General features: G+C 56.7%; 1 protein-coding gene across 2 annotated transcripts in view; it reads right to left on the bottom strand.

Moving 5' to 3' along the window:
- The window catches only part of SORCS2 (sortilin related VPS10 domain containing receptor 2), a 469,795-nt gene extending 452,886 nt beyond the window's left edge, over positions 1-16,909 (bottom strand). The window contains exon 1 of one of the 2 annotated variants that reach the window (XM_032633367.1): positions 16,856-16,909. Coding sequence is in view for 1 of the 2 variants with exons in the window: in XM_032633366.1 (XP_032489257.1) it covers positions 14,891-15,358 (468 nt within the window). In the remaining variant the exon portion in view is untranslated. Of the gene's footprint in view, positions 1-14,890; positions 15,359-16,855 lie in introns of those variants that run through there. The other variant, XM_032633366.1, reaches the window with a different exon arrangement.
- Between the last annotated feature and the right edge of the window lie 2,984 nt (positions 16,910-19,893).

Consider the following 19,893-nt stretch of genomic DNA (forward strand, 5'->3'; position numbering starts at 1 on the left):
GGAGATTCAGGGCACTAAAGGAGATGTAACCACACATACTGCTGGGAACGTTCTTGAAAGAACTGGACAGAAACAGACACCAGATAACGTTCATTATATACTTGCACTGCTATAGAAAATGGACATTACATTTTCCTCCAGGCGAAGCAAGAATAAAAGGGATTAAGGATTAGCTGACAGAGTCTTCGCCCCTCGCCCAGGCCCCCTCCACCTCGTCACACCCACTTCCCTCCTGACGATCTGGGGACATGTATGCACTTGGTAGATGATCCACGTCTTCCAAAAGGCACCATGACATACAAAGTAACCTATCTACAAAAGAGAAACACTCACAGACATAGACAACAGACCTGTGGTTGCCAAGGCGGGGGTGGCGGGGGACTGGGAGTTTGGGGATGATAGATGCAAACAATTACATTTAAAATGGATAAACAACAAGGTCCTGCTGTAGAGCACAGGGAGCTATACTGAATATCCTGTGATAAATCATAATGGAAAAGAATATAAAAAAAGAATGTCTCTATGTGTATAACTGAGTCACTTTGCTGTACAGCAGAAAGTAACACAGCATTGTAAATCAACTATATTTCAATTAAAAATTTATTTTTAATTAAAACACGAAGAGGGCTTTCACTAGTTAGAATTTCTGTTATCTCTTTGTTAAAACTCTGAGAACTTTATTTGATTTCTTTGATGTAGCATAGATGAAAAACAAACAAACAAAAATCAAAGGCACCATGACAAATGTTAGGTAAGTGACCATCCAGTGTCACCGCCTGGCTCCTCCCAGGGACCCTCCCTTCTGGGTTCTCCTTCCCCCACCCCACCCCAAATTCCCAAACTCACCAAGCTGCAACAACGGGCCCAGCCTTTGCCCTGCTGTTCCCACTACCTGGATGCCCTCCTTCCTCCCACCCTCCTTTCCCGGCCACACCTCTGGGAAGCCTTCCCAGATTTCTCCAGGAAGGGAAGTTCAGGGGGAAGTTTTGTTCCCTGCAGTAGGATGAAGACTCAAAGTCAGAATTTATTGACTTCAAGAAAAAAATGCAGACACATGAAATTTCATGCACAGTGAGTTTGTGGCCCCGACTCAGCCCTGCTGTAAACTTTCAGGTGTTCTGAGGAGCAGAGGGAGCTCCTGGAAGAGCCCTGTGGGCACCGAGGTGCTGGCAGCTGGCAGGCCACCACCACCTCCCCCAAAATGCCTCTCTCTCGTAGGCTCAGGAATGGCCGATGCCACTCAGCAGGTGGGAGATCCTTGTACCCCCTTCCTGGAACAAGAGGGGTGCCAGGCTCGGTGGGGTCTTGACTGGGAGAGGACAGGCGGCCCTGAGCACCACAGCTACCGTCCCAGGCACCCCCAGGTCCAGAGAGGACGTCGGACAGAGAGAGGGAGGGAGTATGCACCAAGGACAAGGGCAGCCTGGCTGCCTTCCCTGAGCGCTCCCCACAGCAGCCCTGCACAGCACCGCCCAGGTCACCCTCCAGACCTCCTGGAAATGCCACCCCCTCCTTGGGACCCCTCCCTGACCACTAGCTCAATCAGGCCCTTGCTTCCCCTACCCCAGTTGGAGACCCCCATCACCCGTGCCTTCCTCTACAGCATCCCTCCCACCTGCCCCTGTCCTTGTGTCCCCAGGTCATCAGGTCATCGTCTGCCCCTCTCACCAGGCAGGGACCATGCTTCATCCTGGCCACGTCACCCCTTCCACCTGGCAGAGGGTCTGGCCCATAACTCAGTATCGATGAGCGAATCAACCACTGCAAAAGCCTCTCTGAAACACTCTGGGGCAAATGCAGACTCAGGCCAAGCCCCCACGGGCATCAACGAAAGCTCTGGATTCGCGGGTGAGTGGGGTCATCTGGAGCTCGGCCCTCCTCCACCACGCTGAAAACAAGCTGAAGATGGCATCGGGGTGAGTTAAGAGGGAAACACCAGACTAGAAACGCTGACCTGTGAGCTTGGGATCACCTGCACGTCAGGCCAGCCACCACAGTTAGGGAGCTCTGCCCACCCCGTCCCCAAACGTGCAACCCATCGGGGACCGAGCCTACCCACAGCATGCCAGCAGAGGGGCACGTGCCGGCGCCTCCAGCCGGCCTCACCGCCGGCGGGCCACCTTCCAGCGGAGGAGGTCCAAGGGCTTCCTACCCAGCAGGGGCATCTGGCCCAATGGTCCACACAGGCCCCGCCCTCCGGTCGTCCCACCCACCCCAGGATGGGCCAGCCAAGCCCAGAAGGATAGGGTGGCCTGGAGGGGTCGAGCAGAAGCTGCCGCCCAGCATGGAGCCGAGCCCTAACACGCACCGGCCTTCAGTCCACAAGGCCCGAGCGGGCCTCGTCACCCCTTTTAGGATGAGAAAGACAAAGGTCCACGAGATTCGGAGCGGGCCGGGGCCACACGTGGCCGAGAGGCGACAGGGCAGAGTGGACACCCCGGTGGAGGGCGGTGGGCGTGAAGAGCGCCTGAGTGTGGTCGGGGGCAGGTGGGTGAGGCAGACAGGACCACCCTCCGGGCTCTGCCCGTCCCAAGCCAGGGCAGGGGAGCCAGGCAGCTCGCAGACCCAGCCAGCGTCTCGGAGCTCCTTCCCGTGCTCACGAGACCCAGACCGGGGCACGGCCGCAGGCGCATCCAAGAAACTAGAGAAGATTCATCCCCACAGAGGACCCTGGGGACCCTGAGGGAGACGGAGCACGGCAATCCCAGTCCGGGGGTCCTGCTCGGCCCCACCTGAGGCAGAGAGGGGACAGAGCCACAGCCTCTCATCCTTATAAAAGGCTGCATGGGCCCTGCTCGCGGGCTGCGGGGCTCAGGGGATAACGGTACACGGGCTCTGCACTGGGCACAGGACAGGCAGGGCTGGGGCCCCATCACGTGACAGGAGCCTCAGCCGGAGCCCCGCCCCCGGTCCCCTCCCACCAAGACCCTGCCCCGGCGATAATTCCCCATCACTCCACTGGACAGCGTCGCTTGGATATGCTCCAGAAAACAGGACTCCCAGGAGCCCTGGAGAACTGAGGGCAATCCGCTTCCTTCCCCCATGTGCCATGTGGATGGCCCCCAGCCCCATCCTTCTCCCAGGTCAGAGGTCAAGGTGGCCAGCACCAAAGTCGGCCAAGTCTCCACAACCCAGAAGAGCGAGGTGCCAGGTCAGGCAGGGCAGGGCAAGGCCACCTCAGCGTCCAGGGTCCGTCTGCTTGCTCCTCTGTGTCAGGGAAGGCACATGTGACTGCAGGGCCGGCTCCCCTCCCTGGGGCAGGGGAAGCTGCGGGATCTAGGGGAAGCAGGTCCCAAAGGGCCCTTCCCTCCAGACCCCGCCCGGAAGGCCATGGGTTTCGGGTTTCCCCTTGGCTGCCTGCCGGGCCTCTGCTCCATGAGATGGAAAGAAAGTCTGACTTGACCTCAGGAGGTGAGCATTTCAGGCGATAATTCGTATCAGGAAACTTGCAAAAAATAAACCAGACGTCAACGAGAAGTACTCCCTCTAAAAGTGGGCCCTTGGAGCCAACACTGCTGGGCTTGGCTGTGCTTTAGCAAACTACTCAGGAAATGGGAGGAAAATGGAACCACATAAAACTCCACGGTGGATGCCACCCCCAGCACATCAGGGGGGCCCTGGCCAGATGCTGGGGTGAGCTCCGAGCCCACACATCCCTCAGCCCCCCAGGGTGTAAGGGGAGGGTGCAAGCACGCAGCCACAGCCTCCAAAGGTGGCACCTTCTCAAGCTTTAAAAAGGTAACATGCTGGGACTTCCCTGGTGGTCCAGGGGCTCCCAATGCAAGGGGCCTGGGTTCGATCCCTGGTCAGGAAACTAGATCCCCCATGCCACAACTAAAGATCCCACACGTGGCAACGAAGATCCCACGTGCCGCAACTAAGACCCGGCTCAGCCAATTAAATAAATAAATGATTTTTTTAAAGGTAACTTGCTGATGTGACTTTAAAGAAAAGACATAGGCAAACACAGAACGAAGGTGACAAGGACCAAAACCATTTTCGGCGGCTCCCCCCACCCCAGGGCTGATATCAGAACCTAGTTATCCCCGTGAGGCTGGCCCAGAGGAAACGCTCAACGCAGGTCTGATGGATGGATGAATGAACGAGTGACCAAGTGAGTGACACTTAGAAAGACGCCCATCAGAAAGCCGACCTTCCCAGTTTCCCCCAAGGTGGCCCTCCAGGAGAGCGCCTCCAAATTAGTGCTTTACAGAGCTTCAGAGCTCACATGGGGAGCGGGCAACTGAACAGGGAGGCCAGCTCTGTCACCCACCGGCCACGGGGTCCTTCCCAGATCCTCAGCAGAGAAGGAGGTGGGCCGGGCCTCTGAGCTGATAGCCCTTCAGGACCAATGAGCCCCTCCTATCCTACTCATCTGGTCAGTTGCCGATGTTTACTGAGCGTCTGCTAAGCACCTAGCACTGGGAGACAGCAGAGAACAGACAGACCAAAGCTCCGCCCTCCCGGGGTCCACACCCTTAGGGGCCTGGGGGAGACAGGACACTGGGAGCAGGCACTGGGATGGGGGGTGGCGGAGAAGAGAATCATCCCCACGGTCCCCTCTCTTTCCCAGGAGCCACGTCCTACCTGGCTTCTTCACTTCTACTCACTTCACTTCTACTCACCTGTGATTCCCCGCCAGCTCTGCTGGGACCACAGAATCCAGGGGCCCGTGAACTTGGGTGGAGAAACAAGAACTGGGTTTATTTTCACCAACTGCGACTGAAACTGGGCGTTTCCTTCATCATGAAGCAACACGTCACAATGTTGTCATTAGTACCTGGGACTTTGTCACCAACAGAAATCACAGGTGTTTTCCCGGGCACGTTGACAGCTGTTGCCGACCCCGAAATATCGTTTACGTCCATCACAACTTCAAAACTGTGGTACTTACCACACTTGCTGCTAACTCTTGTTGATGTGTTACTAAAGAAATTCGCTTTAATATTCTGGTAACTTTATTGCCATAGAATTTATTTTTTAATAATCATCCTTTAATCCTATCTATTCTATGTTATGCTGGTTATAAAAACTACATTCTGAGAAACTTCATGGGCTTCTCCAGACTTGGGGTGGGGAGAGTCTATGGCACAGAAAGAGCTGAGAACCTCTGTGCCAGGAATGGGGGGGGGGGTGGTCCTTGGAGCCGGGAAGCCCCTCCGCGTGTGTCCCGGGGCAGCCCGTGGTGTGACACCCAGCAAGGCACCCAGCAGCCACCTCAAACGCCTGAGATAGAACGGCTGCAGGAATTAAATAAAAACCCCTAAGCCCCTCCACGGTCAGGTGATAAATCAGAACATAAACTTGGATGGGGTTAAGCAGTATCGATGGGAATAGATTGAGAAAAACGTAAGATTTTTTATTGAGTGCTTCATTTTTACGGAGTGAAAATTGAATTATTTAACTGGTCAACGAGCTAGTCAACAGGGAAAAGGGCCTAAACGCAGGGAGGAAGTGAAGTGCACGTGAACTTGAAATACAAACGGCAGGAGCTCCAGACCACGCCCCCCTGGACCATTTCCTACCCCCCGCAGGCCCCCCACCGCCAGACCAGTCAGCCTATTTCTGACTTTCCAACGTTGATAGATCTGGATGTCCTGGGCTCCAAGCAACAGCCCCTCCTCTTGGGTCACACATAGCAGAATGGGGGGTTATCAGAAGAAACCAGAAACAACACCACTCCCACCCACTGTACTGTCTCCCTGCTGTGTCCTTTCCAGGTATGGGATGGCCCTTAGTGCTGTGAATATTTCTCCCCCAAAACCACAGGGCAACAAATTTCTTTGGGGATTGCAACCATGCAACTAATTAGCAAGTGGGCAAAAACTCAAAGCAGACACAAGAACGATGTCTGCTGTAGTTAAGACCTCAGGCTCAATCCAAAAACTAACACAGAATTCCACAATCCCACTTCTGAGTATACACCCAGAAGAAGAGAAAGCAGGGGTTTGAACAGACATTTGTACCCCAATGTCCACAGCAGCACTGTTCACTATAGCCCAGAGATGGGAGCAGCCCAAGGGTCCACGGATGAATGAACAAGAAAACAAATGTGGCCCATCCACACAGTGAAATATGATTCAGCTTTAAAAAGGAAGGAAATTCTGACACAGGCTACAACGTGGATGAACCTCGAGGACATTATGCCCAGTGACGTAAGCCCGTCACATAAGGATAAACACTGTATCACTCCACTTATATAAGGTCCCTAGAAAAAAGAGCCAAATTCACAAACGGAAGTAGAATGGTAGTTTGCAGGGAAAGGGGGAGACAGGAGGCGATGGGGGGCTAGTGTTTAACGGGGACAGAGTTTCCATCTGGGAAGATGAAAAAGTTCTGGAGGTGGACGGTGGTGATGGTTGCATAACACTGTGAATGTACTTCACGCCACTCAACCGTACACTTAAATTGGTTAAGAGGATAAATTTTATCTGTATTTTATCACCATTAAAAAATAACAATAAAGAAAAAAGAGTAGAAATATTTCTTGCACTAAAAAAATAGCACTCAGGGACTTCCCCGGTGACGCAGTGGTTGAGAATCCGCCTGCCAACGCAGGGGACACGGGTTCGAGCCCTGGTCCGGGAAGATCCCACGTGTCGCGGGGCAACTAAGCCCGCGCGCCGTAACTACTGAGCCTGCGCTCTAGAGCCCGCGAGCCACAACTACAGAGCCCGTGTGCCACAACTACTGAAGCCCACGTGCCTAGAGCCCGTGCTCCACAACAAGAGAAGCCACCGCAATGAGAAGGCCGCACACCACAACGAAGGGTAGCTCCCACTCGCCACAACTAAAGAAAAGCCCACACGCAGCAATGAAGACCCAACGTAGCCAAAAACAAATAAATAAATAAATTTATTTTTTAAAAAATAGCACTCAGGCTCAAGAGGGAAGGAGGAAATCGCATCTCAGACCCTTTTTAGCTGTGTGACTTTGGGCCAGTCCCCTGGATGCTGTGAACCTTTCTTTTCTCGTCTGTAAAATGAATATAATAATCGTATCTATTTTTTTAGGACTGTCTCCAGGACTAAATGAGTTAATGCCTGTGATGTGCTCGGCACAGCCATGGACACATAAAAGGGGACGGACTGTGATTATTAACTTCATTATTACTAATCAGAAGCAATATGTAAATAATGAGAAATTGTTATTATAAGATAAAATTACCTCCGAAGGAGAAGCATGGAGGCGATCCTAAATGCCATCTCTCCAGCTAAGGCCTGGAAGATGGTATCTCTACCTCTGACGCCTCGGAAATATGCACGGCACAGAAAACTCATAAAGAGCCCTTTCTGAATTAAAAGTGATCTGAAGAGAAGCAGCCACACTCGGCCTGGCTCTTTTCTTACTTTAATCTGAACTTAATTTATCTCTGAGCATCAGGAAACGGCGTCATGCAAGAGATGTGCCCTGTCGGAGTCAAGGCGAGCTCAACATTGCGGGAAATGATCTGCTTTTGCAAGAAAATCACGAAGGAAGGAGGGTGCTGTTATTTTAAGATCTTCGAGCTGGTGTGAGAAGAAACTAATTAAATGATTGTAATTTTCTGTGCAAATGCAGTAACTTGACTACTGCAGAGATGCAAGATAAGAAGGAACTTTTCCACCTCAAAAGAACATCGGAGTCTTAATTTTTTCTTCTTTCCGGTTCTCCAGCGACAGCTCACATTCAAGTACTCCTATTAAACGTTTAAAACAACAAACAGAGCTTATGCGGGACAAAGATGATGCGCACACTGTGTGCTCCGGGAAGTGTCCTGGAATCACGGGGCTGGAGCAGAAATGGTTTTGTTGCTCCCCTCAGTGGGCTGCCTGTCAGTCGCCAGCTCACAGCGCAACTGGGAACAGGTTGCAAGAGTCTGTGCTCTGCAACCCACCGGAGGGATGGCTGCACCGTGGGAACCCGCGTGGGGCAGAAGCGGGGCCTTCGCCATCCCCACCATCCACTGGACAGAACCGGAAGGGCCACGGGTGCATGTTTCCATGGCAGTTTTATGCCCAGCATCCAAGCTCACACCCAGAATGAGGCTTTCAAAGGGCTCCCACGAGCAAGAGCAGGCTGGGGACAGACCCACACGCATGCTTCACCCTCCAGATGCTGGGATGGAGACCTTGTCGTGACCACGACGAGAGCCAGAGTTCCCCTGCTCCCTGAGCTTCCACACCTGGGCACACGCTGGCCAGGAACAGGGCTGCAGTAACAGCTGGCTTCACAGGTCATCACATCCCTCCGTGCTCCATAAAGCACCCATGCAAACTCGGGAATTAGGAGCGCGAGGGCGAAACGGGCTATTGGTAAGAATCTATAAATAACTCACTCTTTGGATGCTAAAAAAAAAAAAAAAAAAGAAAAATGAGGAAGCTCCCAAACAGAAGGCAGTTTACAAGCTCGCCCTCCGGGTCTTCCCGAAATGGAAACGCTCAGGGATGCTCAGCGTGTCGCCAGCGCATGTTCTCATGGCTCCAGCTCTGCACTCCCACGGTGTCATCCTTGGGGGCTTAGCCTGCCTCTGACAAATTATAATAAAGTAACATGTTAAAACAACAGGAACTCTAAAGAAGACCTATGCAAGCACTGGGCTGCCTTCTAATCTGAAGGGGCGTGTAGAAGAATCAAGTTAATTTATGACCTCTTTAAAACACTCTCAGGAACCCTCATGCAACCACAAATTAAATAGCCACTTCATTAACGTAAACATAGATCTGTGCAATGTGCTCGGGAACGTTATTAACAGGGCTGTTTTGATGCCTTTGAGCCAACAGCTTCTTGATTGACGGACCTGCTCTTTCTCTGCCTGGTGCTCCGGGGTCTTCAGGACCCCGAGCCTCTCCCTCAGCCTGCACAGTCTCACCATCCCAACCTCCTCCTCAGCCCAGGTGACACTGACTCTACCCACCCTTCATAGCTGCTCGATCATCACCTCCTCCAGGAAGTCCTCCCTGACCTCCCCAGCACAGATCCTTAAAGCACCAGAATTCTGTAATGAATTCCTGTCCAGTCCCAATGTCCTGCCAGGACAGGGGCCATGAGTGATTTTGCTTGTCACTGTAGCCCGGCACCTAACAGACCCTCTTAGAAAGCAGCTGCTCTGAAGGCTAATATGAGGTCTCTTCTCACCTGGGGCTCTCAAACTTTGTGTGATCTCTCCAGGCACAGACAGAATGCAGAAGACCCTAGGTGGTCCCGGGCACAGGGCAAGCATACCCCCAAGTACAACACTGCCATCTTGCATGCCAAGACTTCCCCAGGCTCTGCCCACTGAGCATACGTGCCCACTGAGCGACACCCGTCCCACAACACAGGCTGCCCTCGCTCTCTCATCATTCTTGGTCCAGCCGCCAGGCCCAGGGTCCCCGACAGGTGGCACAGCTGGCTTCCTGACAACAAATGTGACAGGCACTCAGTGCTGGTCACAGCATCCCGTGACCTCTGTCTGCCTCTGTCCATCTCTGGGTGGCCACTGGCCACCCTTGGTGAAGCTGCCATGACAGAGAAGTGCTTCATCTGGGGGCAGAGGCCCACCAGCCAAGCACTGAGCAGTCACAACTCAGCCACCCATGAACCAGACCGCTCTATCCAATGGAGTCCCCACCCCAAAACGCCGGGAGGCCCGCACTGTGGTGGTCTGGAATCCCAAAATTTCTCACGGAAAGTTCAGCAGACTTGGAGCCACCAAGCCCGCCCACAAGAGCGGAGCGGAGCCCTCACCACGAAACCACAGCCGTCAGACTCAAGGCTACAAATCAGCTTTGTCACTGGATTCATTCAAGAACCTGAAGGGCGTTCCACGAACGCCTTCATGGTCTTTGGACGCTGGCGCCTGGCCGTGAGCCGTGAGGCCTCCGTGGGGGGTTGGGGAGCCACGTCCTGTCCATCCTCACCTGAACCCTCTCTCAGACCTGCTCTTCCCTCCCTCTGCCCCCTCCAGGGCCCTGGGCCAGGCCTCACCATCACAGCAGCCTCCTCCCCGAGTCTCTGTACAGGTCTCACTTCCATGGCCCCTCACCAAGCCCACCGTGCACACTGTCTCCGGGTCACTGGTTGAAACTCAGCCCAGCCCTGCAATCACTCCCTGAGCACCTGTTGCAGGCCAGACCCTGTCCGAGCACCTTACGTGGATTATCCTACTGAACCTGCACCACAGACAGACCTATGAGCCTTCACTTCCCCCAAATCTAAGACACTGAGGCCCAGAGAGGTCAGTCCATCCACCCCAAGTCTCAGAGCCAGAAAGGAGCAGGGCCGGGTACAAGCCCAAGGAGGCTGAAGCTCAAGCACCAGTAACCCCCCACCCTCCACCGCACTGCCACGCTAGGCTGTTCAGCCTCATATTTGGGACCCATTAGGAGTGGACTTCAACCAGTTTTTTCCAAACTTCTTTCCTCTGATTTCTCTCCACGCACAATGCATTCACTGTCTCCGTGTATGACACAGACATACCTTCAGATTCCCACCTCCCAGACCTTGCTCAAGCAGTTCCTCCCCCAGAATGTTCCTCTCCATCTCCCATATACTCCCCCTACGCGTTCCATAAGTCCACCCTGATGCCACCTCTTCCACGCAGTCTTCCCTGATTTCCCCACTGGGGAAGATGGTGCTCACCCCTCGTATCCCAACTGTTCACATCCATCCCTTTTTTCCCCACAGGACTACTCTGAGCTCCCCTGCGTTAAGCTCAGGGGATGCAAAAGCAATTGAGGTCCCTCCCCTGCTGTTACGAGCTGAACTGTGCCCCCCTCACTGCCCCCCACAAATCATATATTTAAGTCCTAACCCCCAGGGCCTCAGGATGTGACTATATTTGGAGATACGGTCTTTAAAGAGGGGATTAGGGTAAAATGAGGCCACTGGAGCGGGCCCTGATTCAATATGGTTGGTGTCCTTATAAGAAGAGATTAGGACACAAACACAAAGAGAAGACAGCCATCTATAGGCCAAAGAGAGAGGCCTCAGGAGGAACCAACCCTACTGATCCCTTGATCTTGGACATCCAGCCTCTAAAATGGAGAATGCATTCTGCTGTTAAAGCCGTCCAGTCTGTGGCACTTTGCTGTGGAGGCTAATACACCTGCCCTCAAGGAACCTGACATCTGACAGCTGTGTTAGGTGTGACCCATTTCACACCTTCAGAAGCTCCATGCTTCTGATTTGGAGCTCTGGCTCTCTGGGTATAAAATATGCACAGATATCAGGTTCCTGAAGATCCCTGAGCAGAGAGCATGAATAGTCAGGGCAGAATTACCTCTGCATACAGCTCCCCTCGACATCCTCAACCCTGCAGGACAGCACAGAGCAGATGTGGAGCGGGGGTGGGGGACATGCCGATCTGCTGACCACCAGCGACAAAACTGAACCAACTGGGCCTGGCTGCAGGAAGCTCACATTCTAGTCCACTGACGCATCAAAACTGAAGTTCCAGTGCCGTGAGGGAAGGCGTACAGGTGAGTTGTACTTCAGTATAATGAGCACGTGATTTCCCAGAAATGGTAAAATTGGGACAGGGCACAGCACCATCCCATTGGGGTAGCATGAAACCCTGACCTCGGAGGCAGGGACCTGCATTGTCGTACTTGTCTCCACATCACACCTCTGCCTCTGAGGGCAGCTCGGGAGACCCAGAACCTGGAGCCTCCGTGCATGACCCGTTCTGGATCCATCGAAGGTAACACCAGTTGGTTTCAATGAAACACTCATTTCACACCTAACAATTCATTTCTACAGCTAAACGGCGGACAGAAAGGCAGTGTTCGAACTTCCAAGCTAGTCCCCTTCTGTATCTCCATGGGAGCGGGAAGAAACCAAGCCTTTGGAAGGAAAACGCACATATGTTCTCAGTGCTACAGCGACGGGGCCTGTCCTGGAATAAGCTCGAATCCTGCCATTCCTTTCTGCAGATGCTCTAAAATACCATTTTAAAAAGTCTATCCCTCTCCAAATGCTTTTATTAACTTTGTAAAACACCTGACATGGGAAAGCAAACACCATCTCTGCTCTTGGAGAGCACATCCGCAGAGCGTAGCTCCTTGGGTTCGGATACCTGTGCAAATCAGATGACATAAAATTTTTTAAAGACTCTGCTCCGCAAATCAGCCTCAAGTTAAGTGTCTTTTCCGTTTCAGCTTCCAAAGATGGTGCCTTCAAGCGGAGGTGAACCACGTGCAGAATCCCGGCTAAAATCCTTAGCCTGTGGCTGCCAGAGGGACCGAAGCGCATTGCTGAGACACTTCACGTGCGGAGAAAACAATGCAACGCATGCGCGGAGTGCTGAGAAAATAATGGTTTGAAAAAAGGGTTTTCCTTGGCTCTCGGTCACAGCTTTCACTCCTCTTGAGTTCTTCCCAGGCAAGTGAAACTCTTAAAGCATCACCTGCTCCCCAAGTCAAAGGATGATGCGCTTATCCAGCGAGAACTCCCGTCTCCCCGACTTCCCAAGCTTGAGAATGGGTGAGGTGGGGGGGGCGGGGCTGGCAAGAGAAGTGGGAGGTGCTTGAGCCAAACGCCGGGTCAGCATCTCCAGAACCACAGCCGGTAACAGTGATGAGTACTCGGGCTTCGCCTCCCGTCTGCTGGGTGCCAGGCCACGCCCTGCTCTCCACAGCCACCCCTGCCCCCCATTTCCCAGCGGCCAGGGGAGAGCTGCCTCTCTCAAAGCTCCTCCCCGGATCTGGACTTCCCACCGCCCACTAAAGAGAAGTCAGCCCCTCCCCACATTCCCACTCCCCACTCCCAAGCCCCCCTTCCAGGCATTCAGCTGCCGGCAGCCAGGAGACAGTCACACAGGAGTCACTCAGCTCAGCCACTGTCCCCCAGCAGCAAAGCCAGGTGGGCTCCTCTGCCAGGCCCCGCCCCCAGGGCCCCGCCCCACTGGCCCAGACTCCTCCTCAGTCTCTCCAGGGGAGCTCTGCTCTCAGGATGGGGGTGGGCGGGCGGGCTGGGTGTCAGTGAGCCCTGAAGGTGCTGGTCCCACCTGGGAGGCTGCTCTCCACCCCTCTGTGTCTCCCTAACTTCTCTCACCCCTACCGCCCCCCACCACGAAGCTGAAAAGAGTGAGCTTCTGGAGGCACAACCCGGGGGGAGGGGGCTTGGTTTGGATGTTCCGGCTCCACTGGTCTGACTGTTAATGCTTACTGGTTCCTTTGAGTTACTGGTGTCCGGGTTACCTTGCAGTCCCTGAGTTACAGCTTACGTACGGTACATAGGACACGATTTGCTCCCGAGTATTGGGAAGGAAGGAAGAAGGGCGGGATCCAGCTGCACGTCTGGGGTCTGACCCCTCTCTCCAGATGTACGTGGGGATGTTCCCCCAAGGGCTCTTCGAGGGAGGGGCGCCTGCTCCCCTCCCTAAAGCACCGCCCCTCAGGGCCCTGCCTGCCCCCTGCTGGCCGGCGGAGCGCAGGGGGTCAGCGCCGACCCGCCCCTCCCCCCAGGGCTTCCAGTCTGACTGGAGACGGCTGAGGTGACCAAGGACCAGAGACCCGGCACATGCGTGAGAAGCTGGCTGGGGAGGGGGTCCGGCAGGGCGCCGCGCTCTGGACCAATCAGGCCCATCCAGTGCCGCCCCTGCCCCAAGAAGCGCATCCACCCGCCCCTCCCTTCTCCCACAGAGTTCTCCAGCCAGCGGGGCTAGACAGAGGAGGTGGGTAAAAGGGCCGCCCAGCCCAGGCTACACCCCTGCGGTGACTAGAGAAGCACCTGCATCCCCGCCCCTCCACTCCCAATGGATGCAGGGGCCCTGGCCCAGCGCGGCTTCCCCAGAACTTTGGGAAGCCTTGGTCAAGGAGAAGGGTCGGGGCTCAGCCACTGGACAGTGAGTGGACATTTATGGAAAGGAGTGAGGAGGGGCTCCCATCTCTTCTCCCCATAACCTCGTGCGCACACACAGCTGCCACCTCCCTCCACCGCTCCCTCTCCCAAAACTAGAGATGATCCACGTGGGGCTGCCGACAGGTGACCCCAAGATAGATGACCATGGGTTATCTGCTCCGGCGGGAATAGAGAGGGGTGGGAGGGAAACGACGCTGTGGCAACCCCCCCGCCCCCGGGGAAGAATATGACGGTATCCCCATGCCGGGGACACACCACCAAAAAGGAAGAGGCGGGATCCAAGAGGGGGCAGGACCCACAGAGCTTGTGGAAGGAGGCGCCGGAGGACCTTAACAGAAGTGTGTTTGCAGGGCAAGGGGTGTCCAACTTCCAGCTGGAGCGAGGCCGAAGTAGCGGCCAGGGTGGGGGAGGGCAGGGAGTGCAAGGAGCTGGCCTCCGCTCCCAGCCCCGCGGGTAAGCAGATCCCGGCGCATCCAGGTGCGTCAGCGGCGGGTCCTCAAGGCAGCCGCGGGTCGCCCTACGGGAACGCGGGGAGAGCGGTGGCCCCAGAATCGAGGGTCCCAGAATCGGACGCCGGGCTGACCGGGGAAGTCCTAGAGCCCGTGGAGGTGCCACGAGCGGGGTCCCGGGTAGACCAGGGTGGAGCGGGTCCTGGAACCAAAAATCCCAAAGCAAGGCTGGGTGGACCGGGTGGAGTCTGAAGGCGATAGAGGCGCAACACCGAGTCGTGAATGATCTTAAAGGGCCTGGGGGCGCCCCAAGGTGGCCGGGGTCCCGAAACCTCTGGAGACACCCACCCCCCAACCTGCGATCTGGAGGCCAGTGGGGCCGCCCCTGAGGTGGCTCAGGGTCCCGGAAATCAGCGGAAATGCCCCCCGAGGTGAGGCAGGGCGCTCACGTATCTGGTTCCCAAGTAACCAGTGGCCAGGGGCCAGCAGGGGCGCCGCCGAGGTGACTCTCGTCCCCAAGTCTCCGAGAATGCCCGGGGTGACCGCGGGGCCGTCCGGAAGTGGGGGCTCCGAGGTGTCCGGGGCAGGGCCCGGGGGGACGCGCGGAGGTCACTTACGCTGCTGTTCTCGCCCGTCCAGTGCACCATCGCCTGGTTGTGCGTCGCGTCCCCCTTGAGCACGAACGACGTGCTGATGAGTGAGACCTGCGCTTGCGAAGCCGCTCCGGCCACCGGAGCCGCCCGTGCCCAGCGCCCCTGGCCCGCGGCGGGGGCGCCGTCCTCGCCGGGACCCGGAGCCTGACCGGGACCCGGGGCGCCGGGTTCCGCGCCACGCGCCTGCCGGTCCTCGCCGCCGCCGGGCAGCGCGCGCCCCGCAGGCGGGCTTGGCGGCGCCCGGGTCAGCCGGGCGCGGGGACCCAGGCGCCAGGACTCGGGGGAGCGCCCCGCCGCCCCGCAGGCGGCCAGCAGCAGTAGCAGCAGCAGCAGGAGCGGCCGCGAGCGCGGCGGCGGCGGCGCCCGGGGGCTAGGGGCTCGGGCGGCGGGGCCGGGGCCCTTCGGGGCGCGCGGGGGTCCCCGGTGCGCCATGGTCGCCGAGGGACGGCGGCGGGGCCGGCGGCGGGGCGGCGCGGGCAAGGGAGACCGCGGCCGGGAGAGCGGAGAGCGCTGGGGAGCGCGAGCGAGAGCGCAGAGAAAGGAGCCGTAGAGGGGAGGGAGCCGGCGGGAGGAGGGGACTCGCCGCTCCGCCGCCGCCACCCGCGCAGCCGAGGGCGCACCGCCACCTGCCGGCCGGCTCCGTGCCCGCCCGTGCGAGCGCCAGCCGCTCAGGAACCGGGGGCCGGAGGTCCTGGAGCAGGCCGCCACCCTCCAGGGCCACAGGCCACAGACCCCTCTCCTCCCTTCCTTGCTCCTTCCTTACTCCTTCCCTCCTCTCCCGCCCTCTTGCCTTCCTTCCGCCCTTTCTTCTTGTATTTACTGACCACTTACTCTGGGCCAGCCGAGTTCCAGGCAGTGGGGACACAGGGGTAAACACAGCCAGGTGCCTGTTCCCACTGCTGAGAGTCTGATATGGGAGAAAGACCACACCTTAGTGGACACGTTCACGGACAAAATCACCCCCAGAGAACCAGAATGAAGCCAGACCATAAGTGGGGAGGTGGTCTCCGGAAGGAGCCTCTGAAGGAGTAACAGTGGAGACAGGACCTAGCTCCTTGAGGGTGAGGAGGAGACCTTCTAGGCAGCCGGAGGGCCCTGCGAAGACGCTAAGGCAGCTTCCAGATGACCTACAGGTGCAGCCACTCCTGTGGCTTGGGCTTCAGGACTTGCAGACAGTGGCTTTACGTCCCAACCCCGGGGGCCACCAAGGGGGCAGTCCCTGAACATAAGGACAGACGCCTGGGTGAGGAGAGGGTGTGGGACAAGGTCCCATTCAGAGCCTGGCAGCCACAGTGCAGAGCTGGGGAAACAGAGGCTCAGCGCACCAAGTCCCCATCCAAGGTCATGAGCCTACTTTAGGTAGATTTCAATATAACTTCATTGAGCACCCACCATGTGCTCCGCACTGGCCTCAGGGAAAAGACACAGGAGCAGGAGAGTCTCCGAGGCGAGGCAAGGCCAGGGTCAGAGTAGCTGTGCATCCTCAGCCAGGGGCCGCCCCGCCTCCTCCTTCCCCAGCGGCCCCCACATTAAATAAAAACCCTCAGGCTCAGGCTTCCCTGGTGGCGCAGTGGTTAAGAATCTGCCTGCCAATGCAGGGGACACGGGTTCGAGCCCTGGTCCAGGAAGATCCCACATGCTGTGGAGCAACTAAGCCTGTGCGCCACAACTACTGAGCCTGCGCTCTAAAGCCCGCAAGCCACAACCACTGAGCCCGCGTGCCATAGCTACTGAAGCCCACCTGCCTAGAGCCCATGCTCCGCAGCAAGAGAAGCCACCGCAATGAGAAGCCCGCGCACCACAACGAAGAGCAGCCGCCACTCACTGCAACTAGAGAAAGCCCGCGCGCAGCAACGAAGACCCAGTGCAGCCAAAAATAAATAAATGTTTTTAAAAAATCCTCAGGTTCAGCATCCCCGTCACACTCACCTCCCGGTTGGGTCTCTTTGCTTCAGAGAGAGAGAGAGCAGAGTGAGAGAGCCTAACGGGGCCAAGGAGCAAAGGCTCGAACGTTTGGGAAAGACAGACAGTGGGGCTTCCCGCTGGCCCCCAAAGAGCTGAAGCACCCAGCACCCTGTCTTCTGCTTGCTCACCCAGGCTCACCCGGAATTCATAGCCAGTAACAGACTGGGCTTGCCCTCTGCCCAGTGCTGGGGTGGGGGGCGGGGCTTGGCTGGATACCTATGAAGTCTCCTACCTTGGAATGTGCCCTCGCCCCCTCCGTGGTGTAAATTCCCAATCTGTCAGAGTCTAAATCTCCAGCTCAGGCCCAGGGTCGGGAGAGAAGGGGGAGCCAGCAGCTGTGGGAACATCTGGTCTAGCACAGGGAGCAGAGAAGAACAGAACAGGGTCAGTGCAGGGCTGAAGGGAGGGGAGACAAAACAAAGTGGCAGGCGGGCACTAAAAAGACGCTTACCAGCAAAGCAACACTGCAGACAGTGGCTGGCGGGAAGGTGCTCGTTGCACGGCAGTCAGAAGAGCTGGGTCTGTCCCGCCTTAGACACAAATTCACCAAGAGGCTCCCTGATGCTGGCTCAGCCTCCATCTCCCCGGCTGTGAAGGGGAGGGGGCTGCACAGTCTCTAAGGTCTCTTCCAGTTGTTTGTTTGTTTTGTTTTGTCTTGTTTTTAAATAAAGGAAGGCCTCCAAGTACTGTCCTCAAGAAAACTTGACAGCGACACATGATCGAGCACCTACTATGTGCTGGGCACTTTCCTAGGGACTGGCTGCGTCCTGGAAAAGAAGATGGGGGCCTCTGCTCCTGGGGTGGGTGATGTTGCAGGTTATATTTAACTCTCACCATCAGGCTGTCCCCATCTTACATACGCGGAAACAGACTCAGAGTGATGACTGCCCAAGGTCACCTGGCCAGAGTCAGGGGCCAGACTCCAGGCACGTTTTCTGGCCCCAAGGGGGCGCTCTTTCCACCCCACCCCGGGTTACTTGCCATCTGTGCGTGTTACCCCTCCGAGGCTTGGAGAGCTCAGCCAGGCAGGGAGGTAATGTGAACACACATCACCCCAGGCTCAGACCGAGGTCACATCATTAGTGATATGGGTAATGTCCCAACAAACTGGGGAGAGGGTCCAGGTCTGGAATGCAGAGGCCATGATGCCTCACCAGTGCTCTTTCCAGAACAACTGGCTGCCTCTGCCCTAATAAGGCCACAAGGCATTCGGAAGAGCAGGACTGATTCATCCCTTTTCTGAATCCAAATCCAGAGAGGCTGTGATTCCCCGGATCTCTCAGCTCACAAACATCACTGGACCCCCAGGAACACAGTGATGAGGGAGACAGACAAGTTCCCTGTGCTGGGGAGGAGCGTCCGTCCTCACGCAGCTTGACAGATCCGGGGGAAAACCTAGACAGTGCTGTGTACCCAGGAGAAAATAAGGCAGGTGTGCGATGGCAACGAGGAGGTGCTGGGGGCCAGGTGACTTGGAGCTGAGAGGCAGAGGGCCCGGCATGAGCCTGGCGGGAAGAGCCATCCCAGCAGAGGGGGAGCACGTGAGCCCCGGCCCGGCCCAGAGCAACTGGGTATTTGGAGGAGGAACTGCCGGGCTTCATTTGTATCCACAGACCGCTGCAAAGCCTCTGGAGGGTTTCAGGCAGGAGAGTGAGAGCAGCGGCGTTCTTACAGCATCACTCTGGCCGCCAGGAGGACAGGTGCAGGAAGGCGCTTAGGACACAACGGTGCAGGACAAGAGAGAAGCTGTGGCAGCTGGGCACGGGCAGTGGGCAGCGACGGAGGAGGGGGGAGTGGAGGGAAGCCCGCTTCCGGGTGCCTCCCTCACCCCAGTCTCACTCCCCCTACCCCCGCGCTCACCCTCCTTAGTGACTCACATCAGGGACTCAGGGACGCAGGTGCAGGAGAAAGGTGCAGGCAAGTGTAGAAAGCAAAGGAGAGCTTCGATCAGGCATCCTGTCCGACACCCCCGGTGCAGTGGGGTCTCCGGAGGCCACAGAGGCAGTGTCTGCGGCTCCCACCGAGGTGGCCGACAGCTCAGCAGGTGTCTGGGCATGAACACATGGAGGCAGGCCACGTGCAGAAGCTGGGGTTCAGCGCCTGGCATCGGGGTGCATGCGTGAGATAAACATTAAACCCTCTCCAGATCTGTAACACCTGATTCTTCACAACAGCAAGATCCTAAGACGGGGAAACCAGCACCAGTCATCCTCCCTCTTCGCCTCCATGCAGGACACCGGGCTCCAGACCGAGTCAGGCCTGGTCCTGCTCCTGGAGAGCTCACAGTCTGATGGGGGAGGCGCACGGGTGAACAGTGACGTCAGAGAAGCAGGCGATCCCAGGGAGGTGTCTGGGGGCCTAAAGGAAGGGGGAGCCGCCATCTGGCCTTCTGCTCAGAGGGGGTGCTCTTCCACTCATCCCTCCAGGTAACAGTAACGATAACAACCGAGACTGCCACTTGAGCGCCTCCTCTGGGCCAGGCACTGTTCCTGATGGGAGAACCCAGCACACCTCTGACTCCCCTAGAGGGTAAGTACTGTTCTCCCCCAATTTAAAGGTGAGGAAGGTGAAAGCACACAGGGGGCAGTAATTTACCCAAAGGATTCAAAGGCCCACGTCCTCATGTACCAACTGGGTGTCCTGAGCATGGCCCAACTTCACCTCTCTGTTCCATAAATTGCTTCACCTGTGAAATGGGGCCAGCACGGCCCTGACTTGGTGGCTCTCAATGTGTCATCCCTGGACCCGCAGCATCTGCGTTAATGGGTTGATTTCTGGGCCCACTCCGGACCTACTGAACCAGAAACTCCGGGCTGGGGCCCCGACCTGTGTCCAACACGCCCTCTGGGCGGTCCTGACGCACCCAGTGGCTCTGGGCCCAGGCTGCACAATTAGCATCACTTGGAGGACTTCAGAAAAATACCGATGCCCAAGCCCCACCCCTGACCGCACCATCTCTGTGGGGCATGTCTAAGCTCCCAGGTGATGCCAATGTGCAGCCA

Source organism: Phocoena sinus, chromosome 5, assembly GCF_008692025.1.
Source record: "Phocoena sinus isolate mPhoSin1 chromosome 5, mPhoSin1.pri, whole genome shotgun sequence".
In the NCBI taxonomy this organism is placed as follows: Eukaryota; Metazoa; Chordata; class Mammalia; order Artiodactyla; family Phocoenidae; genus Phocoena; species Phocoena sinus.